The following is a 26,628-nucleotide window of genomic DNA, read 5'->3' on the forward strand; positions in this document are numbered from 1 at the left end:
CATATAATTTATAATTTGTATCGAAAAATATGAGTTTACCTTTTATCAATTCAACAAAAGAAAATTTACGTATTCAATGATCAATTTATAGTCAATTTAACAAGAGAACATTAACGTATTCAATAATCAATTTAGTATATTTCATACTAATGGTATAATTTTTTCAATTTCTAACGTTACTTAATTAAAAATGAGTTAACTATAATAAAAACATTACCAAAAATTTCGCAAATAACACACATTCTAAAATTATGATATGTGAGGTAAACGGGTAGTAGGGTTTGAACCTTGAAGTAACATAACATAAATGCTAAAGTTGAATGAGTGGACCGATTGATAATGATAAACCCTAAAACCCAGTGTATGAACGAAAACTAAAGATCAGCACAGTACGTACAGATTTATATTCGGATTTGTTTGCTCTTCTTCCCCTTGATTTGATCGTTCCTTTCTTTTTCTAAAACAACAAAAATAAAATCCCCTCTCTTCTTTTTCTTTGATACTTTGCCAGTAATGGCAGCCATCACTGGCAGTAACTGCAGCAAAAGAAGGTGAGAGGTTTTTTTTTTTTCCTTCATCGGGAAGGTAAAAGCTTTAGCATATATATCCCTACTGCACTGTCAACATTGAACTTCAAAAACACTGCTATCTTGTCTTTCATGGTGCAAAAATGACTAGAAATATAAATCACCCACGTTTCACAGTTGGCTGGGTTTTGTAGCATAAATCTCGTGGAGAATTTTAGAGATATGGTTTAGTACCCTAAGTGAAGAACAACTAGGAAAAGATAAGACAGTGAGAGAGAAAGAGAAAGAGATAATGGAAGGTGGTTCCAATAGCACTTCTTGCATGTTGGCTTTTGGACACAACAATAATACTTGTAATGGACCATGTCATGTGTCTATGATGCCATCCATGTCTTCCCATCATCATCATATGGACTCGAATAATCCTTTATTTCTTCCTTTACCTCCCACCAACAATCAAGACCCGAACCATAATAGCACCAGTGGTTCACCCTCTATGATCCTCAACAATACAGGGTGTTATTTCATGGAGAACAATAATAATGATGATGATGGCAGCTCTTCTTCTTCTATGAAAGCCAAGATCATGTCTCACCCTCATTATCACCGTCTGTTGGCCGCTTATGTCAATTGTCAAAAGGTGAAACCTAAAAAAAGAACCAAAACATGTTTATAACCTTTGTTTCTTGTCATGTATCATTTAGTTTTTTGTAATAAAAAAATCTGCAGGTTGGAGCACCGCCTGAAGTGGTGGCGAGATTGGAAGAAGCATGCGCGACTGCTGCCACCGTGGGGGGTACTAGTAGCACCAGTTACATAGGTGAAGATCCAGCACTTGATCAGTTCATGGAAGCTTACTGTGAGATGCTGATTAAATATGAACAAGAGCTGTCTAAACCATTCAAGGAAGCCATGGTTTTCCTCCAAAGGATCGAGTGTCAATTCAAAGCCCTCACGGTCTCATCTTCAAATTCTGGTGATAATACTCCTCCAAAGTTAAAAACTCTCTACCATATGCATATCTGGGTTTCTTTGGACATGTTTAGCTGCAGTGATGATAACAAAATATTGTAAATGGTTTAGAGGAGATTGTTCCTAGGGCACTGCTCAAGTTTTTTTTTTTTTTTTAAATTTGAGATTGAACAAAATTCGTAAGAAATTAGGGTTTGATCAAACTAGGGTTAATATAGTGAAAAGTTAGTATTTGTAAGGGATATATTATATATGTGAATTAGAACCCTAAATTTAGTTGGTTCAATCAGTCGGGTTTTATTTTAACATGAGAAAATTGATCGGACCAATTTTAATTTAAAAAATGATCAAATCAAATCGATTTTGATTTGGTCGATTTTTCGATTAACTGACTTTGAGTTAGAGTTAGATTTAGGGTTATTAGGTTTGGTTTATATCAATATATATTTATTATATTTAAAATAATATAATGAAAGTCCGTGAAAACCAATAATTAATTGAATAAACTAATTAAATCAAGATCAAAACCGACCAATCAGTTTTACCCGATTAAACCGAAATCAAAAAAATCGAAAGGGTAAGCCTTTTCAGTTAAAACCAAAAATTGCTCTTACCTACTTAAATTTGTGACAAGGGTCTTGCAAAGTTGTAAAGGTTCATAGGATAAAGGCTGATGCTGGTAAGAGCATATATGCCACCAACAGCATAAATAAGTGGTGGTTAAGTTCCTTGATGGCATACCAAACCCCTGGGTTTCAACCCTATTCTTGTCATCCTTCCCACCAATTTGTAATATGTACCTATAAAATAGAATATATATACACCAATAAACACCGTGGGTTTTCACCACTTTGTGATGCTTCTCAAAGCATTTGATCATCTGTCCGTTACAGTTGCCATGAGGAGTGAAACTCATTAGCAGATTATATGTGTTTGAATGTTTTTTTTTTATTTTTATTTTTATTTTTATTTTATTGTCGCTGCTTGGCTTTGAGTTACTTGTTAGTAGTAATACATACACTAGCATCTCTATTGTAGACATTTGCAGTTCTTTTTGTTTCTTGCCGCTCATGTTCACGCTTCATTCAGACTTCAACTTACATTATTTAGCCCTTGCTACTTTATGATTGGTTTATATATCAAACAGGGTGCTCTCTTCATGTTAGCTACAAAAGTTATATATATATATATGAGCTTAAGCTATAATACTAATGTTTCTCCAATGTACTCTTCCATATTGATGTTGTTCTTAACTTAGTGAGGCCATAGTTGCTGTTAATGTTGTATCATATGAGGAGATCCTCATATGAATATGAACTTTTTTAGTTAATGGAAGGTTTAATTGAAGTAGACCCTTTTACCAAGAGATTGTATTTTGCTCCTCCTCAAAAAATGGAAAAATTACTCTCTGTACATTAAATCAAATAGTAAAAAGAATTTATCAATTTTTTGAGTAATGGAGCGAAATGTAATCAAACTTTTAGTATAAAGGTCTCCATGGTACTTTTACCAAATCTTTTAGTATAAGGGTCTCCATGGTACTTTTACCATATCTACATGTTCATGTGAGAAGCTTTACTAATTTTATTATGCATTTCAGCTTATGGTACTGAAACTTTTGAAAGGAATGGATCATCTGAAGAAGAAACTGATGTAAACAACAAAAGTTTCATCGATCCCCTCGCGGAAGATCGAGAACTTAAAGATAAACTTTTACAGAGATACAGCGGATATTTAGGCAGCTTAAAGCAAGAGTTTATGAAGAAAAGGAAGAAAGGTAAGCTACCTAAGGAAGCCAGGCAACAATTATTGGATTGGTGGAGTAGACATTACAAATGGCCATATCCTTCGGTAAGTATGACGTTCGACAACTTAATAGTGCCATCAACAGCTTATATCATCAACTTAAAATGACCGAAACTCGATCCGCAGGAGTCGCAAAAGCTTGCCCTGGCGGAATCAACCGGTTTGGATCAGAAACAAATCAACAACTGGTTCATTAACCAGAGGAAAAGGCATTGGAAACCATCTGAAGATATGCAGTTTGTGGTAATGGATGGTACACATAATCAACACTATTTTATGGATAATGTTATAGGCAATGCATTTCCAATGGATCTTAACCCTACATATCTCTAAAAGATGAATTATATATGGGAAGGAAATTTTAAAAATTGCATTTTATATGCAGACCTATTCATATTTATGCCATGTTATTTATATGCATGTACATGTTGTAAGCAACTTTTGAGGCTATAGTATTGCCACTTTTTTATGTAGTTTGATCTAGGATATGGAGATCATTGTTAGTTTTTGTGTTTTCTTCTAATAATTGTTATTACACATGGTTTTAAAATAATATCAGATTGCTATCAAACAACAATATGTGAATACTCTGTTTTAAAATAATATCAGATTGCTATCAAACAACAATATGTGAATACTCTGCAACGGCAGTTTTTTTTTTTTGGTAAAATTGCCATTGAGGTCCTTGGAGTAGTTGGATTATATTTTGCTCTCTATATATAAAATTGGGTAAATTAGTTTTTGCTGCTTAATTTTTGGTTAAAAATTCAATTTATTTTTATGCAAGTGTTGATGTTGTAGATAGTAATTAGACAATGACATGTATTTTATGTTAATTTGGATGAACTAATTTAACTAAAATAGATGAAATTTTTAATAAAAAGAAATAAATGTTATTTTAATAAATGTTATTTTCAATCGAGAGTAATATGTCATCATTTAATAATAAAAATAAATAAAATTTTAGTAGAATAATTAATTTATTCTTTAATAGTAAGGATTAAATTTGTTTATTTTTTAATAATAGCAAATGCAATTCGACTTTTATTATTCGGGATTTTATGACACTTTCACTTAGTTTCATGTATTTTCAAAATAAATAGGAAAGAAAAAATATCGTAGAGTTTCTTGTATTAAGAGTTAGATTATATTTTATATTATTATTTAAAAATATTTAAATTAGTTTTTATATGTTGGATGTATTTCATTTTGACGTATATAAATTAATTTTTAACCGTATAAATTAATAATCTTTAATCAAATTAATTTACTCTTTAATTTGAGATATAATAACTAATTTATTCATTTTCTAAATAAAAAAAATAAAATGTAACCCGCATTAAATTTTAATGCGTAGATTTATTACCAAGAACTGATTATGACATTTATCTAATGAACAAAAGGCAAGCGATTAAAAGGAAGTCTTTGAGCATTAAACATAAAAAGGACGCAAGTGTGCTGACACAACGAGTTTTTCTCTCTTTTCATCAACGAACATTGTCCTTTTCTGTCATACTTCTTTCTAAATGTCCATATTCCATTCACGCAACTTGTGTGGCAAATTCTAGTCGAATAGAGCCAAAGACAAGGTGATTGAACATGAGAAACAAAGACCAACTTGTGTAACATGGGAAATGTCACGTACTTGCTTGAAAACTACAGAAAATTATTATTTTATTACTATGATGCAAAAAACATGAATGTGCATCAGGTTGTCCAATAATACACCTATATATTTGCACTGTAAACACTATAATAAACTTTTAAAAAAAAGTGTCAATGTATGAGATATAATTACATAAACTTGATTTCTCTTTCGATTTACGGGATTGATGGTTTTCCCAGACCTTAAAATGAAAAGTCCCCTGCCTCATGATCTGGAGTCTTATACCCGAATCCCGATTCATCGCTTGGTCGCCGTTTCACAACACTTGCCCTTTGTACTAACCTCACTAACGCTTGCACGACCTCAGACATGGGAGGTCGAAACTCGGGTTCCGGCTGCAATAAAACAAACAAAATAAAAAAGTCAATAGTATGTCGTATGATCGTGTTCTTCACTTGATACTTTATGTACACTAGTAAGTTCCTTTACCTGAACACATAGAGCGATGATGTCGGCAAAACGCGACAGAGATTTTGCAGGATACATGCCATTGAGTGTAGGATCAACCATTTTTGCAAGGGCATCGATATCGTGTAGTTGTGGAGTGGCCCATCGGACAAGTGACTGTTCTGATCTCACCCTTGAACTAGCACAATGTAACGAAATTTTTAGTATTGTAACAATGGCAATATATAAAAGAACATTAGCTAGACAATGGGTTGTACCTGTCTAGTGGTTTCCGACCAGTTAGCAGCTCCAACATCACCACCCCGAAGCTATACACATCACTCTTTACGGTATATATTCCCGACAATGCAAACTCGGGAGCACTATAACCAAATGAACCAACCACCTGTGTTGAAACCTGCCGCTCGGTATTTGGATTAAGAGCAGCTAAGCCACAGTCGGACAAGTGCGGATTGAGTTCATCATCAAGTAAAATGTTTGCCGACTTGAAATTTCTATGTACAACTGAAGGCAAGCACACTTCATGCAAGTACCTGAAACAATGGTTCGTCAAAAACAGCTGAGGGATAGAGAGACTGAAAACAATCGTACACATATAACATACTCTAAAGCCCGAGCAGTGCCGAGTGCCACTCTGACACGTGCATTCCAGCTTAATGTCTTGCCACCGTCATCGGAAAAGTGCAGCATATCATGAAGGCTACCGTTGCCTACATATTCATATACCAAAAGACGCTGTCCATGCTCGGCACAGTATCCGGCCAATGTAACTATATTAGGATGTCTCAAACGTGACATATTGGAGATAGCTTCTAGAAAATTGTCTTCCTCTTGTAATGATAATGCAGCATTGTCTATTTTTTTAATAGCCATTGTCTAAGATCAAACAACGTAAAGAATCATTAGTTATCACAGTGAAAAATGATGTGTTGTTTAAAAAATGAAGCTACCTTTCCGTTTGGAAACTCGGCCTTGTAAACACGACCGAGTGAACCTTCGCCAATAAGGTATTCTTGACTGAAACTATTTGTTGCTGTTTGTAAAGCTGCGACGGTATATGATGTAGCGGTGATCGGTGACTTCATTCTGTTTAGAGATCCATTTTTGGAAATCCTATCGACTGTTGTCACCTTTTCTGCTGGTGGGGGTTTCAAATCTATAACGGCAGCAACACTTTTCACTCTCTGCTCTTGCATCTCGGTATGTCCTGTAAAAACGAAGCATAATACACGTCCAGCACCATTAGTACACTCAATGCAAAGCAACATTCGGTTTCACGGGTTCAAGCAATATTTAAAATATAACAATTTCACTAACATACCATCATTGAAGCCAGCTGAAAAACTTCCCTTTGAAGCTCTTGCACCGCTCACCTTCCTTTTATTTTTATGAATACAGAAAACAACAGCAAGTAGTACAAGGACAAGTAGCAACAAAGAACCAAGAACAATGCCTACAATTTGTCCAGCCGATGGTCCCTTATCTGAATCTGAAGATTGAGCATCGGAATCGAGGGATTTATGAGTTCCTGGTCGAGTTTTATGTTTATGACGAGATCTACCAGGTGGAGGTGGACTATATGGTAGTGGCAGAGGAGCAGGTCCATTGGCAAAGGAATTCCCATCATATCTGTTTCGTATTTTTTATAGCAAAGTCAAACATTTGCATAAATATCGAAAAATTTATATTGGCAGCAATGATATACATTGAGACTTACATAAAAGTCGGGAGTGAAAAAAGCTCTTGAGGAATCCATCCACTTAAATTGTTGTTGGCAACATTTCTGTTTCAGAATCTAGGATACATAAGAACATACAAGAGAACATGTAGACCAGACAGCAGTACACGAGAAAAGTTAAACTTACAGAGTGTTCAAAGGTAAACCCGAGAGAACATTAAGAGAACCGGAAAATTGATTGTTCTGCATATACCTGCCACAAGTTCATCAATAGAACTCGGTCACGCTTTATAAATATCTGAAACCCATTTTTCCTTTTGTTTTAGCTCTTAATGAAGCAACACTTACAGCGCCGAAAGAGTGGTCAATGAGCTAAATGAAACAGGTAGATCCCCACTAAAATTGTTGAAGGAAATATCCCTGCATATTAACAAGGAAACCGAATCTTATTCAGCATGGAAATAAACTACGAGTACCTATAATAATATGGTTTAATGTTATTAAGGTATTATACATAGAACAAAACCAATAGATTATAATAATACAAAAGATTGAGTTCTCTTACAAGGTCCCGAGGTCCGTAAGATTAGCAAAAACATCTCCAACTGAAGGGGAAAGTGAATTATGGCTTACGTTCCTATAACATGAGGATTTAGGATTAGGAAAACGAGAGGAAATTCGATTTGCCACTCGACTGTGAGATATATAACTTACAGGTAAGTAAGAGTAACCATAGTGGAAATGGAATAAGGAAGACTCCCACTTAAGTTATTACCTGCAACATTCCTGAATCATATAACAAATAAACCATTTTAACATTTAGCATCAAAATGAACTCATTATAATGATAGAAACAAAACGAATCAGAGACATTACAGGCTCGTAAGAATCGGTGGCAACTGATACGGAATCATGTCATGAATGTTGTTGTTACTCAAATCACTAACATAATACAAAGAAAAAAAAGGTAAATTAACTAGTTAGATGATTAATAAAAGAGAAACGTTCTCCATATATTGAAAACTCAAGCAATGAGACCATCTTACAGTGTTTTCAAGGACATGAGATCATTGAGCAAGTATCCCATAGTTCCAGAAAGTCCTAATCCAGAAACGTCACTGTTAAACAAATAACAACACCAATTAATGAACCAAAACTGATCAAGAAGGTACAAAATTCCAAAAAACCGAATAGATACATTCTAAAAATATGTACTTTCATACATGGAAACAACAGCTGAGCCTTCACAGGCAACACCTTTCCATGATTCTTCACATGGATCATTACCATCACTATTCCAATTTGTTAACTCGGTAGGACTGTTCAATGAAGTGTATAAAACCTGAAGAGCTTGAACTGCAAACAAATAAGTAAACAGCTTAATAACAAAATCCCATGTTCCAAAATCATAAATCAAATACAGATTATATTGAATTAAATCTTCCATCTATATGATAAAATGTCACCTCACCATAACCAAATATAACTAAAACCCAGAATTTGTAGCTTTCTTTTGCTATTGTATACTATAAAAAGTATCACATATTCCCCAAAAATAACAATATCACAAAATCAAAGCAAAATATTCATTTTCTCCCTTCTTTTCCTCACATTTTCAAAAGATCATACAACAAATCAATGAAGCCAATGCCAAAAAAAGAAACCCAAAAATCTAAAAAGAAAAAATTACCATCGGTAGAATCAGTGAAACATTGAGCTGGAATGAAAACAGAGATCACCAAACCGACTAAGATTAACTCAGTAAGAAACAAATGAGTCATGGGAAGAGAAAAAGCTTTGTTAATAAAACCCATTATCGGTAGCTTCATTTCTCTCTTTGGGGTGTGGAGAAAGTGGTCGTCTTTTAGTAGTAGTACTAGTGATAGTAGTTTACACTTTACAGTTGATTTTGAGCAGTGTTTAGAGAGGTGAAAGATCAGGTGAGGTGTAACATATGATAAATAACCATGGAGGAGCAAGCAAAGGTGAAGAAGAAGGATGAAGATGAAGTGAATGTGAAGAAGAAGAAGCTGTAGTTGTTGGGAGGTTCAGTGGTTGGGGACATCGCCATTAAAGGAGGAAAAAAAAAAAAAAGGTGAAAAGAAAATATATCGATTCGAAGCTTGAGAGTAGTAATGAAGAGAGAGTGTTAGTCCTTTTATATGTATATTATAATGTGAGAATGAGTGTTATGCTTTATTTGTGTCGGCGAAAATTGAAATAATTTTTTAAAATTTTAAGGTATTTTGATAGGTGATGCGTTTATCTGGCTTAATTTAAAAATAATCGTGGTAAAATTAAATATTATAATAATAATATATTGTGAAATAAAAATTATAATCATTAATTAATATTATTTTATTAATTATGATAATTCAATAATGTAATGTTATTGATAATGGGTAAATTTTTATTTTTAAAATTCATTTATTTTATAATTTTAATTTTATTAATATAATATTTTGGATAATTTAAATTTGAATAAAATAATTTGAATATTGTGATAATTTATTTCAAAATGTGTTTTTTTAATAAGTAGTTATTTACTAATTTATCATATTCTACCCTCTTTTTCTTGAAAATTTTAACCTTTATCAAACACATGACTTAATGAAAATTCAATATTAGTAAAAAAATGGTTTATTTTCCTCCGACCCTAGATTTTTAGAATTTTGAAATTTGATTATTTTATTTTTGATTCGAGAATTTGATCAATTAAAGTTTAATTGATTAAAATTGAATATTTTGGTATTTTAATAATTTAAAATTGTTGACGTGGATAATTTGACAAATTTATATTTAATGTATTAATTATGTATAAACCGTACTCAACAAATCACAAGATGCCACTTGTTAAAAATATAATAAATATTTTTTAAATTTTGCATTGGTTTAAAGATGATGTGTCGTAATATGATTCGTTGATGGTGTATGAACTCATATCCATTAGTGCATAAAATAAATCCTGATTTAACGAAATTTAATCTTTAATCTTTAGATCAAGGCTAAAATCGAGAAATTAAAAGGAAGATACTAAATTGAAAAGGTACAAAGAGTCCATGGACTAAGAACGAAATGAAACCAAAATTCAATGAATAAATATAGAAAATTTTGGTTCCGAGCAGGCAATGCAAGCAAGGTATGACACTTTCTCAAATTCTCACAACTGTCCCTTTCAAGTTTTTGATATATAATTATATATATATGAATTTTAATTTAATTTTAATTTTATAATTATTAATATTATTATTAACCTTACATCATTTTATATTTACATTTTACTTGTACAAATAATTATAAATGAAAGTACATGCAAAGTGTAAAATTGATCAGTTTAATCTCCGCACTATTTTAAAAATTAAATAAAACTAAATTGTAATAGAATTAACGATTTACTGTTTAAAAATAGCATAAAAATATTATTTTTATTTAAAATTCAACTCCAAACAAAAAGAATTATTTACAAAACCATAATTTTTTTTCAAATTATCAACTCTGTTAAACAAAAATTATTTTTAATGACAGTAAATGTTGACATTGTTGAAATTTAATTTTATTTAATTCTTTTTAACAGTACATGGGGTGAATTAATTCACTTAACAATAGAGATTAATTTGATTCAATCTTTACCAATAATTAAATTAACCTAAAATAAAAATAATAATTTTTTTCCAAATATGCTTAATTACTTTAATATTAAAAATTCTTATCAAATTAAAAATCAAATATCACATTTAATATTAAATATTAAGTCAAAATTGAGATGCAATTTTGAGAGTTATTGCTCATCATTGTCTAGATTGATTTGCTATATTATTTTAAATTCGGTAAAAATACTACGGAGATCATTATATTAGAAGTTAAATTGTATTTTGTTCCTTCTACTAAAAATTGGTAAATTAATCTTTGTATGTTGATTAAAGATTAAATTGGTCATTTTTGTTAAAAATTCCATCATGTTATATTATTAAAATTTGGCGTAATTGACGGAATAATCAGATAATAACACTTGACATTTTACATGTACCTCGTTTTAACTTGTGATAATTAGTTTTTAACTGTGAAGGACACAATTCACATTTTATCAAGAGTCTGTTCTTAAAGCAATAAAATGTCCCTACTCACAAAATTAAAAATATGAAACTTACCAAAAATGTCATATGCTCAATGTGACACCTTCCTTTCAATGGCTGGTAGGTCATAGGTGTAGCATGAGAAAATTGAACATTGATGAGAAAAAGAAAGATCAATATGTAAAATGCCAAAGTTAAATGGTATAATTCCCCTTGCAGTCCCGCTTAAAATTTTAGAGTTCAATGTTAATCCTTTTTTAGCTTTGATCTAATGAAAATTTACGTTTTTCATCATCCAAAGAATTATTTATTCAATTTGGACCATTTTAAAACAAATTTTTTTAGCTTTGGTTCCTCGAAAGTTTCTAGTTTTGTCTCAACAGCATCTAATACAAATTTCTCGAGTCCATCCTTAAAATTGATTAGAACTCAAATGGTTCAAACATGCTATGACTAACTGAAAAAACTTAAAATTAGTCTTCAAAATAACTCTAAACCTTAAAATGGTCGAAGCCATGACTCACTAAAAAAAACTTAAAACTAGTCTTCAAAATAACTCTAAATCTTAAAATGATCGAAATACGTAATAATATGACTAAAAAAATCCAAAAGCAACTCGAATTAACCCTAAACTAAAACCAATCTAAATCAAATTAATTCAAAAAATTTAAAACTCAAAGCAATCATATATATAAAAAAAAAAACCTTAATTATGGTAAAAGTATCATGAAGGTCCCTATATTAAGAGCCAAATTACAGTTTACCCTATTTACTCAAAAAATGAACAAATTAGTCCCTATACGTATTTTCAGAGAGCAAATTGATCTTTTTTTGTTAAAAATTTCATCTTATGCCTAACAGAATAACCAGACAGTTACATGTGGTGTGCCGTGTGTACCTCATGTTAATATATATAAACTAATTTTTAATAATAAAAATAGATAAAAAATTTAATAAAATAACTAATTTTTTATCTAATGTACATGGATTAATTAATTTTTTAGTAAAGATATAAAATATAATCTGACTATTAATACAATAAGTTAATTTTACCGCTAATTTGCCCAATTCACTGTGAGTGCGTGATATAGAAATGTGGATAGTGATGGTCCAAAGTCGGTGCAGGGACCCATGCAAATAAAGGCCCACCCTCCTAAAAGAGGGTATGACTCACTGAGTCAGGGTCCTGATTGAGTGACCAATCAGTTTCCCATTAGAGGAATTTATGAAAACGACTAAAATGTCCAGTTGTTTTTTCATGGGAAAACACAAAGCTTTTCCCCTTTTTTATAAATTTGGAAGCTTTTTGGATCCACTACTTTTTTTTTTTTTTTTTTTAGCTTTAAATTATGAAAATCCAATTTTACATAAGGAACCCACCTATTTATTAGTTTTTTACAAATTATATATCACTGTCCCTCACGGTCTTACCGAACAAAAAAGTCGTATTTTTTTACTGAGTATTATTAATAATAAAGAATGACGTGTGTTTGGATGTACTGACGTACATTATCTTCTTATTTATAGATTGGAGAAGAACTATAGATAGTTCTATGTATTGTGTTAAAAAAAACACAGATATAATCGGGATTTATAATAGAATTGTTTAAAAAAGTTGTAACTTTTGGTAAAAATATTATGAAGGTCATTATATTAAGAGTTATGTTATGTTTTACTTTATTTACTCAAAAATAGACAAATCAAATTATGTACATTGGATCAAAGAGTTTAATCATGTTTAGTGCTAAAAATTGGCGTGGCTAATGTGAAGATTTTACTATTTATAGAATTTTTACAAAGAAAATCTTTGTATTCATATATTTACACGAGAATATTTGATGTATTATTAATGAAAATCTACTAGTGCTTCTCTTATGTATCGTAGAACTTAGATACTTAAGACAATATATACGGAGTAAGCTTATTGGCTTGGATTTGTTTGTCATTTTCCTTCCACTTTTATTCTTTTTGCAATATTTAATGCATTATGATTTTACCTTCAAAATAAATTTAAATCATGTTCTTAAGATAATTATTAACAAAATCTTGATTAACACTAAATTTCATCATACTGCAACATGGGTGAATGAAAATATTTTATATTAGAAAATATATTTATAAAATTATTTTTTAAAAAATTATTATAGGTGGAGTGGTAAGAGATATTCACATGAATTTATTGATATTGTATTCGATTCTCAAATGACGTTTTTCAGTTGTTTTATTAGAAGATTATCTAAAAGTATGAAAATACTAAAATATCATTATAATAATATTAATCACTCTTTAAAATAAAGACATTTTAATAATTTCACATTTTAACAATTACTAATGAATTACAATTAGAGGTCTGGAAAAGCTAAAAAAGTAAAATTCTAATTTTGATCTTCTTACTACACTAAAATTTAATATTTAAATCCATATTTTAATTCGATATAATTTAATTTTTTATTTTTATAATATTAATTATTAATCTAATTTTTAACACAATTAATAATATTAACAAATCAAACTAACCAATAACATTACAAAAATAATAGCATCAAACTATGAAAAATTAAAAATATATTAATTAAAATTAAAATTTATCGTAATAAAAGACTAAATTCATAACATTTATAATTTTATTTTTATCTATATTTAAAAGTAATCAAAATTTATTATAAAATCGAATTAATAATAATATATTATTATTATTGGTTTAATATTGAGAAGTGAGAATCCAACATGTGTGACTTTGCCCGTGATCTGTCTTAGATTCCTTCAACCATTAAAAAAATAAAATGTAATAAGGAAAGATCCTAGTCAATGAGCACGCCATTTTGTTACTCAACTTATTCACGAGATCCATAAATTAATTTTAATCATATCATATTATAATATTATTTTTTATATATTAATAATTAGTACAGAGACGAAATCAGAAAAATTTTGAGAAGTTAGAATAAAATTTATATAATTTTTATGATTGTGAAAATATAATTTCATCATTTTAATAATTTACATATTTATAATTTTTAAATAATTAAATTAAAATTTTATATTTTATGATAAAATATAATTTTATCATTATTATTTTAAATTTTATTGATTATAAAATACATAAAAAAATTATTTTAAGAGAGATGGAGCCCTACCACACTCAATTGGGAAAGTTGATTGTATGTATGTCTATTATATTATACATTTGTCACTAACAAACACTTTTGCATTTTTATTACTAGAATCTTCATATATTGCTTTAAAAAAAATATTTCTATTTATGTTTATTAGAGTTGTGTGGCTCGGATACTGTTTAATCTAGTTTAAAAAGTTTGTGATGTAACTCACTTATATTAAAGAAATAAAATAGAGGGGCAAAATAGAGAATCTATGGGATGAAGGATCGAGGGCTGAGTCATGTCGCACAAGTTGAATTCGACAGAACTATACTTCTATTAGACATAATTGATTATAACAAGGTTGTTTAAACCCGTAAAATGTGCGTAGTCAAAAACCTTTTGTATTGTGGTTTTTCAACATTAGTGAATTTCTCCTCTTCTCCCCGTGATATTTCCCGATAAAGATTTTTATGTAAAATCTGTGTGTTCTTATTTTTTTTTCTTATTACTTTACGATCATTCCTACTACTATTATTAACGATAGTATAACAATACATATAATTTTATGTACCATTGGTAAATAAGAATGTGAATAAGGGCATAGTTAAAAGTTTTTGAGATCGAAATTAAATTATATATTTTCAAGAAAACTAAAATATAATTTTATCATTTTAATAGTTTATATCATTATTTAAAAAAACTAAATTAAAATTTTATCATTTGAAGGTAAAATACAATTTTACTATATAAATTTAAAATTTTATAAATTTTATTTTACCATATGAGACAAAGACAATAGAAAAGCTTAATCTTTCATATAACAATTATGGATGATCCATAGAGAATGGAGCTTATAATATAAACAAATTATATGGCTCAATTAGTACGGGAGAACAAAAAGTGAAATCTTATGTCTATTAGAGGATGTGGGAGCGTAGGCTTAGCCAAAACAAAACTGACTACTTTATACTCAAAAGTTCTTACACTTTTTTAAGGGTTTTTTTATTCGGTTAAATTATAATGTGGTCCATCTCCTATGCTTAAATTTAAATTTATATCCTTTAATTAGGCCTATCCAAATTATGACATTATGAAAATGGATGGTTAATATATGTTAAATTAAAGTATATAAATGAGAATTCAAATTCAAGCATATTAGAAGGACCAAAATTAGAAATTGACCTTTTATTCACATGAAAACATTGAAATTCGTTAAATAAATAATAATTTAATTAAGCAAAAAAAGGGTACTCGAAACATAATAAGATAAAAACAATACTTTTAAATTTTATTAGGGTAGAATTAAAAGGGTATATTTATCTAAAAAATTTAAAGAAGTCCCTGTCCTTATTACAAACATATATGAAAGAAGGTTGACAAGATGTACAGACCCACCATAATTCATAAACCATATTATTGCAATTATTTTTTTAAAGGAGACAAGAAAATCCAAACCAAAATCTAAGGAGAAAAATTAAGGAAAGAGTAGATTGGTCATAGAAGCCGGTGGATGACGATAAATATAGTAAACCATATTGTCTTGTTTTGTAATATTGCAAATTTTGGTTTGGCTGGCAATGGCAGGCTTGCTGGCAAGCGTCCATCGTTGCACCTCTCATGTCTAATCAATTTATTTACTTCCATGAGATGAAAATATATATAATCATTGCACCGGTTCATTCCAGAATTGATTGAGTATTGATTTTTGTTTAAATTGAGTTTTTTTTTTAATTTTAATAATTTTTTAACGAAATCGATTGAACTAACCAACTAGTATCATAATCGGTTCAACTATTAATTTGATTTTAAAAATATTATTTTAAAGAAAAGGGTTAATTCACTGAATACTTCTCTACTATTTGAGGTGATTCTAAATTATTTTTAAACTTTAAAATGTTTTAATTGAGAATTAAAAGCACTTACGATAATTAGGCCTTTCTATTAATCTAAAAGTCAATTTAGGCGTTAAATGTAAATCGGATTGTAAACATGTGTACTTATCGCATAAATATTTTGGATCTAACATGTTTTAAAAATATATATAGTGTCAGTAAAGTTTAGAAGGGCTATTTTCAATGGTGGATTTGGGATTAAGTTTTAAAGGTTTAATTAAAGTTTTTCAGAAGTCTAGGATTTAAATATTAGGGACCTAATAAAAATTTTAAAAGGTTTGATGATATTTTTAAAAATTTTGAGGGACTTAATGAAAAATTCTCAAAAATTTTAGGGGCTTAACGATATCCTAGCCCGATTATTTATGCTATTTCTAAATTAACCATGTAATAAACATGAATGAGTTTATAATTTAATTCATGTATTTTCTTTTTAGTTTTTTAAGGTATCTATTGGAACGAGTCAATGACTCTTACTATCTCATTTAATACATGATTAAGATAAAGATCGAACTCTCGACCACTAATTAAAATTAGAAAAACTCTACTATATCACTTAATTCTCGTGAATAATAACCCATTTATTTTAAATATGCTTCCCTTATGCTAATAGCTAAACTAAAGAAATAATTTAATTAAAAAGATATTATTACTTTTAAAACTCAATTAAAATATTTTAAATTTTAAAATTAATTTAAAATCCGAGTCATAATTTAAATCCTAAAAAATTCATTTGTTGAACGATGTTTTCAATTCTTTCATCACATAATAATAATAATAATAATAATAATAATAAATCACCAATTTGCTTTAAGATTAATTATTGCTTAATTTAGTATTTGAATGTATTATTTTTATTTATTAGTCTTAACAAGAGCGACAAGACAACGTAACATGCAAAAACAATATTATTTTAGTCACTTTAAACAAAAATAAATTCTTGATTGCACTCTAATTTTCCTACAAGACATAACAAGTGACCTAAAATTAACATAAATAAACCTTACTTTTGTTTCAAATTTACGAATTGTTTTAATAGTAAAATTTCCATGCATAGGTAAAAGGGTTGAAACATAATATTTTATTATAGTAATGTTTTAGATTTATGAGTAAATTATTTGCAAAGAATCAAAACATTTGTCAAATTATATTTCTATATCCAGGGTGGATGTAGTGCGTTTGTTTAAAATGAAAATTTTCATAAATTATAAAATTATATTTTAAACTTCCAAAAGATAAAAATTTAATAATTTAAAAATTATAAATATATAAACTATTAAAATAATAAAATTATATTTTTATTATAATAAAAAATATATAATTTAATTTCCATCCTTCAAAATTATTTCTAACTTTGTTCCTATTTTCTTAAATCATATTTATGGATTCTCCATTGATTATATTCGTATATATGTGAGTGATATCCACTTTGTTTTTGTCATTTTCTTCAACTATAAGTAAAATAACAGTAATAGACCACATGAGGGCCATATCATAAAAAGCTGGTTATTGGAAATTGTAATATAATAAGAAAATATTATATTACAATGCATGGTTGATTCAAAGAATAAACTATCTGCAATGAATATAACTTGGACCGATTTTGGGTAGAATGAATTTCAAGTTTGGGTTAAATTTTTATTTTATTTTATTTTTAATTTATTGAGAGTTTAGGGTTTGGGTTATTTTTATATTTGGATTGAATTTAAGTTTAGGGTTTAAAGTAAAATAAATTTGAGTTAAGTGAAAATCAAATTATCTATTTTTTTATAATTAAATCAGATTATTTGCATGGTGATATTTTAGTCAAAAGGTTCAACTTGTGAGATATGGGATCTTAAACTAGGATGAATTTATAAGTTTTCTTTAGAGAGGATAGGAATTGAGATAAATGTTTGAGAAATCAAAACAGATTTTATCGTTTTTATGGGATTAAATGTAATTTCTTTATTTTTAAAATTAAAGTATAATTTTATATTAAATTAAATTTTAATTTAATCATTTAATAGAATAAAATTTTTATTTAAAGGGATAAAATTTTTATTTAAAGGGACCAAAACCCTTACTTATCTTTGATTTACTCATACTCTCGACGTATGTGTATAAATATACCAATATGTCACTTTGTATTAATATAACTTCAAAGTTTCAATATTTTTCTTTGCGACCAAAGTGAAAATTTCAATCAATCAATTCAACAAGTTGACATGATATGGCGCGCACATACTTACATATATATATTGCAAAATTTTTCTGTATCCTATAATTATATTAAATTTTGATTAAATTTAAAGTTAAGTCAAATGCCTATTTAGAGAATAAATGTTTAATGATGCATTTTTTTTTCCATTGAGAGGCATTAAACTTCTTGACTCAATAGGCATTGAGATATATACTATTGTATAATTGTAAAAAGGGATAAACATTAAAATCATACATAAGTTTTGGCTTAACGTGCGATGTTTATACATGAACTTTGGGTTTGTGTGATTATCTATGAAATTTTGATATGATTCAATTTCAAAAATCATTAACAACACTATCGAATTAGCACTATTTTACGTTATATATTCTATACACAAATAATTATATCAATCTAATATAAAAATAAATGTAAAAATTGAATCAAAATCAAAATTTTATATATACATATAAACCATAATTCGAATTTAATGTATATAAATTACACCAAATTAAAACTCACATATTAAACTATAAATTGGACCAAAATTGATGCATGAATTTAATATTTATCCCTAATAAAAAGGAGTAAACTTTATTAGGCTAGCAAGCAAAGCAAAGCAAACGCAAAAGCAAAAAGCTTGTAATAAAAGAAGGTTCTTAACGGTTAGGTTCAACGACTCCAAATCTCACCAAACTCAAACGGTAAAAAAATAAAACTTTACTTTTGTGATAATGAAAATGAACTTTTTCTTTTATTTCTTATTTTTTATGATTGCATTTGAGGAAAAAAAAATAATGGTAATGTGGCCCAAACATTTGTTTGAAATGTGATAAGATTTTGATAAAAATATAAGTTTAGAAAAATAAGATTGGATAAAAAAAATAATGTCCATTTATTTCGAGTAAAATTTTTTTGTTCGGGCTTGTCTAACCGAATTTGTCCAAAAAAATTATTTTTATTTTGATACTTTTTGTTGTTATTTTACTATTATATTGTTATTATATTGTTGTTATTGTTTGAATATTTTTATAACTTTATTTTATTGTTAATTTTGTTATTATTTTAAAAATATTTACTTGTTTAGTTGCACTTATTTTAATATTATTTAAATATAAATATAATTTTTAATTTATTGAGAAATATTTATTTTAATATTTTAGTATATTTAATAAATTATTTTTATATAAAAATAATACAAAAATTTAATACAGGCGAGTTAAACTTTAAATTTAAATTTAAATTTAAATAAAATTTTAAACTTACTTTTCGGAGTAAATCAAACCCTAATCTATAGAACAGGTATAAATTTTTGTTACTGTCGGCCCGACCATCAAAATGTAAGATATGGGAACATGGATTATGGAAATTTAAAGTATAAAAAGGCTTAAGCTCACCAGCAGAGGCAGAGCTAGCCATCGAGCCCCAGTTTTGTGATAGATATAGGACCCAGCCCATCAATGCGATTGATAATAGATTCAGTACACCGAGCAAATCTAGAACCCATGTGACCCAAATCCTAACGATCCAACCCATAACCTAACCATTAACTCTAATTATTCCAACATCATCCCCCAAATCAAATCATGTAAATTAGTCGTTTAAATAAAAAAGTAAGTTAAAATTTTAACCCATTTTTATTGCAAAAAATTTTATTCTGTATGATAGCATGAGATAAATATGACACATCATGTATTATTGTTGGGTTATTCCGTCAACCACTTTAGTTTTTAACAGTACAATTGAATGCAATTTTTAACATAAAAAATCAATTTGCTCATTTTTTTTAGTAAATGAGACAAAATGCAATTTGGCTCCTAATATAGAGGCTTCCATGATACTCTTATAGAAGTGGACTTTAATAAATATAGGTTAAATTTTGTTATTAGTCCTTGTGCTTTGTTAATGTTGTAGATTTAATCCTTATATTTTAATTTGATCAAATTTGGTCATTGTACTTTTCTATTTGATCAATTTTAGTTTATGTACTTTTCAAAATTTTAAAATTTCAATCCTGAACCAAATAGTAACATTTAAATTTATTCAGTTAAATTTAATTATTAGTGTTGCATTATGCATACATTTGTAAATTTCATTCATAGTCTTCAATTGAGTCAATCGAAATCCCTATACTTTTCAAATTTGCAAATTTTAGTCTACGCATATGTCAATCGTTAATCCATTACTTGAATTTTTAGTGAGTAATATATGTAGATAACAAGTTGATATGTCATTACACAAATGATAATCTATTTACCGCATCAGATTTTGGAAATAATAAATGAATTTAACAGTTACCATTTTGATGAAGATTGAAAATTTAAAATTTGAAAAGAATAGGGACTAAATCCATAACTTTCGTAAAATGCAAAGACTAGTAGAATTTAACCATAAATATATATTTAATGTGAAATGTGAATTATGATATCAACAAAATTTATATATTTTAAACTCATATGTTTAGCTTGATAATCAAGAATTATTTACCCATAGAATTCATTCAAGTTCGAGCTATTAGGGGAGCAAGTGGTAAACCTTTATTTATGCAACTCCCTTTCTATATAATGTATGCGTGTGGGGATATTCCTACTATGTGTGTGTAAGTATTAATCCTCTAATTGTATAATATCCGGATAAATATTCTATGATTTTGTCGTAAAAAGTAAAAAAATAAAATAAAATGGAGCTTATTTAACTAAAACTTCAAAATGAGTTGAAATGAAGTGACTTAAAAACTTATTCAATAAAATTGAATGACTCGTATCTACAATTTATAATATCTCGTAGTGGTTATCTCTCTTTTTATTGATATTAGCCAAAAGCTTCACACGTGGTTAATGAAGAATAAATAAACTTATGCTTTAGGTCATTCTAATTCTTACACTTTTTTGACTTTTGAAATTTTTGTCCCGATAAAACACTAACTACCAAATTCGTTAAGTTAAGTTAAATTTTGTTATTTCTAAAATATTATGCTATAAACATATTATTATATTTGGAATGGCACATATTATTTAAATCATAATTAAAAATTCAAAATTAGATTAAATTAAATTGGTCAAAAATTGACCATTTCATCTCACTTTTTTTTGTTTTTTTTGTTTACCGCCTCCTTTCTTTTACCTTCTAGGACCAAATAGATTTCTTTATTACTAATTTAGTCCTTACGATACCACAAACGCTGTCGTTCTATGACTTCTTATCTGTTTCATTCTTTTTCGCTTTCTCAGTGCCTGTTCTGGTCGATAAGACTCATCGTCGGTTCAACGAAAACAATGTTTGAACATCAAACATTGGCGATTTTGTCGGATTATTTATATATATTTATATTCAATAGAAATGAATAAGAGAGCATTGGCCATTTTGATGCGAGCTAGAATGAGACCTAATCATCTCTCCAACTTCGCCCTTTCTCCCATTTCCGTAAGTGTTTTTTTTGTTGCAAAATTAGGATTTTTATTGTTTGATTTATTGTGCTCTGTTAGTTGAATTGGTTTTGATTAAAAGCGAAATTAATGAATTTTATTGATTTAGTTTTGAATTTTTAATTTTACGACGGAGTGAGGCTAATCAAAATTCTGTAGGTAATCAAATGATATTAAATAACCTACTCTGTTGGTTGAATCGTTTGACTAATTATGAATTCAAAATTTATTGCAGCTTGAAGACAAAATTAGGATTTTTTTTATTGTTTGATTCATTGTGCTTTTTAGTTGAATTGTTTTTGATTAATCACGAATTTAATGATTTTCGTTGATTTAGTTTTGAATTATGCATTTTACGACGGAATGAAGTTAATCAAATCGTATCAAATTCACTAAGAAATCAAATGCTATTAATTAATCTACTCCTTGGTTGAATCGTGTGACTAATCATGAATTTAGTTTGAATCATTAATTAACCGCAGAATGAGTTGAGTCAAATTCTGTCAAATTCTCATGGAAACCGATCCAGTGAAAATGGGGAGCATCATGCCATGGAACATGGAAAAGAAAAGCTCAATCATCAAAGGTTTATTATTTATGGTATTGATGTTTTTCACAGTTTGGAATACAATTCTTGAATTTTAAACTATGGGAAGTGTTTTTTGTTAACAAGATCATTTGAGGTTGTACGAGAATCAATGCACTCCGTGATATCAATGAATAAAACTGAAGTTGGTGATTCTGTACTTAATGAGTTTTTGGAGGTAAATTATCTGTAACAAGCGATTACTGATTAATTTGAGTTCTTGTGTTTACGTTGTGCTTGATAATGTTGTAAAATGTGGTATAATGCAGGGTTATTGTAGCCTTTCTTTTGAGAACCGTAGGAAATTATTGCTCGCACTTGCCAAAGAGTATGATCTCAACAGGGCACAAGTTCGTGAGCTCATAAAACAATATCTCGGACTTCAGCCACCTGGTGATGAGCTTACTGTTGCTGCTGTTTAACCTTTTTTGGATTCTTGTTTTTGTGGTTAGTGGGATTGAGTGGTGCAGAGTTTCGTTGTTTCAGGGAGTGAAGCTCAATCAGGAGGAGTTGAAGATGAAGGCTTTCTTTCAACTTTCTATCGCATAGAGAGAAATTTGAGACATTCCCTTAAACCAGTATATGAAACTCTATTTGAGAGACTTAACACGCACCCTGAAGGGCTGAAGTTTTTGACCATCATCCGGGCTGATATATTATCCATTCTCACGTAAGGTTATAATCCGTTTTATGAGATTTCACCTTATTTATCTTTGATTTATTCATCATACTAGTACTTTCGTTTTATTCAGTTGAAAAGCGTGTTAGAATGTGGTGTTTTTCACTTCTAAGTTATCATGCAAAGTCATAAAAAATAACGAACAAGAAATGGCTTTTGGCATTGGAATTCTTTGAAAGAGACAAGAGCTGAATTATTAAAAGATTTCTTTATATTGTTCACAGTTATTGTTGATGGCTTGTTGCAGATTTAGATCTCAGTTATACATTAAATTGTTAAAATATTGAAATAAAATTAATTCAAATGTATAATATGAACTAATTTTTTTTTCAGAGAAGGAAATATTGCTTCATTGCGAGCACTGGATTCTTATCTGAAGGAGAAGCTTACAACTTGGCTTAGTCCTGCTGCTTTAGAGCTCCATCAGATTACATGGGATGATCCTGCTTCTTTGCTAGAGAAAATAGTATTTTATGAAGTTTGTTTCTATTCCCCTTCTTGCTTGCTCATATTTTAGATTTTTTTTGTTATCCAGCCCTTTATTGTCTAATAATCAAATATTGTCCAGGCAGTGCATCCAATCAGTAATCTTATTGACCTTAAGAGAAGACTGGGAGTTGGTCGTCGTTGTTTCGGATATTTTCATTCAGCCATACCTCGTAAGTAGTTCCTTTTACTCCTTAGGGGGAGTGGGATTGTTAAGTATGATACTACCTGCAATTTCATCTGTCCTATTCAGTCTCTCTCTCTCTCTATCTAAGTGTTCCGTATTTCAGGTGAACCTCTTATTTTTATTGAAGTTGCACTTTTGAAGAATATAGCAGAGACAATACAGGTGAATTTCCTTTAACTGTACCAACTACCAAACTTTTTTTGTTGTCTTCTTGTTTGTAATATTCTTGTGATTGATAGGAAGTTTTGTGGGATAATCCTCCAATTGCTGAAAGTGAGGCAACTTGTGCATTATTTTACTCGATATCATCAACTCAGGTATAACGATTTTCTCCCCTCTTTTTTATTTGTAAAAGATATTAACTATATGGAACATAAAGAAAGATATCATAGCGGCTAGTTATATGGTTTATGTAAATGGACTTTTTGTAGCAAACTTCATTTCCTTGAACCTGATTGCCTTTCTTATCTTTCCCAGCCTGGCTTGGCTGGAATCAACCTAGGAAAGTTTCTTATCAAACGTGTTATAACGTTGGTGAAAATAGATATGCCACACATTTCTGTAAGTACTTTTCTTTGATCAGATTTCTTAATCAAACAAAGCTGCAAGATTAGTGTTGCATGTTCAGTTAGAATCCTCTTACTGTTCGCAATCTGCACTATGAGCTAGTATTCTGTCCTTGTTCGTTGTCTTGCAGTGGGACCAATATGTAGATATTTCTATAGATTTTCAATTATATACTTGGCATTGTACAGGACATTCCCTCGACCGGTTTTCTTACACATTCCTTGAGATCTGTGCACTGGGTTTGCACAACTTAAGTTTTGCTTGAGATGATGCTTACTGACACTTCTTTTCCACTTACCACGAAGGTGTTTGCTACGCTTAGCCCTATCCCAGGATTCATGCAATGGCTTCTGTCCAAGTTGGCATCTCAATCGAAACTTGCCAAAGCCGAGGACATATCACGCTCATCTGCTGATAGATCCAGATTAACTTTTTATGAGAATATACTTGAACCAGAAGAAGAAAGAGCACTAATAGACTCATCGGGGTAAGCTCCATTTTGTGTGTTTGTGTACGTGAGCTCAATCGGACTTTTGGATTTTCTGAAGTTGAATGGTTTCTAGAACACTTTTCATGCCATCTGGAATATGGTTTTTAGTAGAAGCCGATTCATAATATTAATTTCCCAATTTGAGACCATTGTGATTCTTAAAGTCGACTGAGTGATAACGAAGCACATGGAATATGGATGCTCAAGTCTGTTTGATGAATCATTATTCTGTATTTCCTAACCCTTATTGTGCTCTTGAAATGTGATTTACAGAGTCTGCATATTGCCGTTATCTGTTACAGGGATCTTGCTTCTGGAAAAAGTGGCATGGAAATAATGTTGAACTTGCTAACGCCGACAACTCATGAGTGGACTAATTCAGATAAATTGCTTTCAGCATTAAAACCGCCTCTAATGCGACTATGTGCCAGGTATATTCTCTCCATCGAAATTTCTGTCTGTTATTATCAACCAAGTAGCTTTATCTTTAATTTCTTTCATTCTTGTGCTACGAGGAACGGAAGAATAGAAACTCATTGAACTGTATAGAGTCAGATTTTTTGGTTCTGTACTTAACATATGGAGCTTATGTTCCTTTGGATAAAATCAGTTTGACTCTAATTCCTCGAATTTAGGTACCTTCTGCAAGAGAAAAAGAGAGGAAAAGCTCTAGATTCTGTTGCAAACTTCCATTTGCAGAACGGAGCGGTACGTAACGAGATTGCAATCATCTATCAACAAAGTCCTTTTTGCAAAACAGATTGATTAGTTTCAAGATTCCCCTCTATATCTTCAGAATTGGTTAAAAGAGTCTACGTTAATTTATCAATTAAGTGCTGCACTAATGGATCGACAAGGGTAACCAAGAGAAAATGTTTTTCGAAGATGCATGCTCTTCTCTCTCTTGCACATTCGTGTACTCTCGTTTTAAGTTCCGATTTCCACTCTTGTTTTAATCACTTCAAATATGGAACAGATGGTTCAAAGAATAAACTGGATGGCTGACCAATCGGAAAAAGGCTTAAAACAAAGTGCAGGTATCATGGTGAACTATGTCTACAGGTAATTTTTTCTGTCACAACTAAATAACAAAACTCTATAATTTATTTAAAACGATAATAATTATATTAAATAATGACTTTCAGGCCCGAGAATATTGAGGAATATGCTCAGTCATATTTCAGCAAAGGACATATCCACTCTTCCTATGATGTGAAACGTTACATTCAGGTACTTTAAATAGTGCATTCAACAGTATGAACTTTTGGTATGCATGGAAGATAAAAGTACCTTGGAGGCTCCTGTATTAGGAGTTAGATTACATTTTGCCCTATTTACTCAAAAAATGGACAAATTAGTTCCTGTACGTTAGATTAAATGTAAACTGATACTTTCTGTAACATTTTCTATCCATTTCTACAGTTAAAAACTGGTGTAACTAGTGGAATAACCAAATAGTTGCACATGATGTGCCATGTATACCTTGTACTAATGTACAACAATTGGTTTTTAACAGAAGAACCAATTTACTCTTTTATATAGCGTATAAGGATTCTTTTGTCCATTTTTTTAGTAGAAGAGGCAAAATGCAATTTGATTCCTAATACAACGGCTTCCATAGTACTTTTACCATGCATGGATAATCCTTGATTTGTTAAAGATTGCTTTATTGGTTTGATGTGTTTCCTTTGCCATACTTGATTTTGCAATTGCTATGGTTTCAGCCGGCATTGGAAAACGAATCCAAGGACAGCTTATGATGATCAACGGAAGATAATTCAAGTACGATTTACGACTTACAAACTTGTTATATACTTTTGATTTCTCAATATTCAAAGATACTTTGATGTTGCTGCCTGTGTATTTGCCTTAGCAATGCAATATCTTGTTCCATGAAAAACAT

The 26,628-nt window shown here is 29.5% G+C and overlaps 3 protein-coding genes across 5 annotated transcripts; 2 read left to right on the plus strand and 1 right to left on the minus strand.

Moving 5' to 3' along the window:
- Positions 1 to 309: 309 nt before the first annotated feature.
- Positions 310 to 3,882, plus strand: LOC108460892 (homeobox protein SBH1-like). The gene is made up of 4 exons (XM_017760588.2): positions 310 to 1,167; positions 1,257 to 1,503; positions 3,100 to 3,350; positions 3,432 to 3,882. Exons 1-4 carry the CDS (start codon positions 820 to 822, stop codon positions 3,636 to 3,638), a joined length of 1,053 nt encoding a protein of 350 aa, XP_017616077.1. The 5' UTR covers positions 310 to 819; the 3' UTR covers positions 3,639 to 3,882.
- A 1,068-nt stretch (positions 3,883 to 4,950) lies between these two features.
- Positions 4,951 to 9,224, minus strand: LOC108460891 (protein STRUBBELIG-RECEPTOR FAMILY 8-like). The gene is made up of 15 exons (XM_017760586.2): positions 8,748 to 9,224; positions 8,281 to 8,413; positions 8,104 to 8,175; positions 7,934 to 7,999; positions 7,772 to 7,843; positions 7,623 to 7,694; positions 7,406 to 7,477; positions 7,245 to 7,310; positions 7,097 to 7,162; positions 6,701 to 7,008; positions 6,330 to 6,586; positions 5,984 to 6,255; positions 5,637 to 5,912; positions 5,401 to 5,557; positions 4,951 to 5,306 (listed from the first exon to the last, which is right to left on the minus strand). Exons 1-15 carry the CDS (start codon positions 8,884 to 8,886, stop codon positions 5,154 to 5,156), a joined length of 2,181 nt encoding a protein of 726 aa, XP_017616075.1. The 5' UTR covers positions 8,887 to 9,224; the 3' UTR covers positions 4,951 to 5,153.
- A 12,263-nt stretch (positions 9,225 to 21,487) lies between these two features.
- On the plus strand, positions 21,488 to 26,625 carry LOC108457877 (uncharacterized). 3 transcript variants are annotated; one of them, XM_017757069.2, is made up of 16 exons: positions 21,488 to 21,728; positions 22,190 to 22,316; positions 22,404 to 22,494; positions 22,586 to 22,709; positions 22,803 to 22,986; positions 23,329 to 23,473; positions 23,564 to 23,654; positions 23,772 to 23,830; positions 23,908 to 23,985; positions 24,146 to 24,229; positions 24,541 to 24,722; positions 25,028 to 25,156; positions 25,361 to 25,433; positions 25,702 to 25,787; positions 25,871 to 25,955; positions 26,450 to 26,625. In XM_017757069.2, the coding sequence occupies exons 2-16, from the start codon at positions 22,282 to 22,284 to the stop codon at positions 26,483 to 26,485; spliced, it is 1,482 nt and encodes a 493-aa protein (XP_017612558.1). In that variant the 5' UTR covers positions 21,488 to 21,728; positions 22,190 to 22,281; the 3' UTR covers positions 26,486 to 26,625. The 3 variants fall into 3 exon arrangements, with proteins under 3 accessions (XP_017612558.1, XP_017612555.1, XP_052876555.1); XM_017757066.2 differs by having other exon boundaries at positions 22,213 to 22,316; XM_053020595.1 differs by having other exon boundaries at positions 21,662 to 21,728; positions 22,260 to 22,316.
- Positions 26,626 to 26,628: the final 3 nt, after the last annotated feature.

This window comes from Gossypium arboreum, chromosome 10, assembly GCF_025698485.1.
Source record: "Gossypium arboreum isolate Shixiya-1 chromosome 10, ASM2569848v2, whole genome shotgun sequence".
Lineage (NCBI taxonomy): Eukaryota > Viridiplantae > Streptophyta > Magnoliopsida > Malvales > Malvaceae > Gossypium > Gossypium arboreum.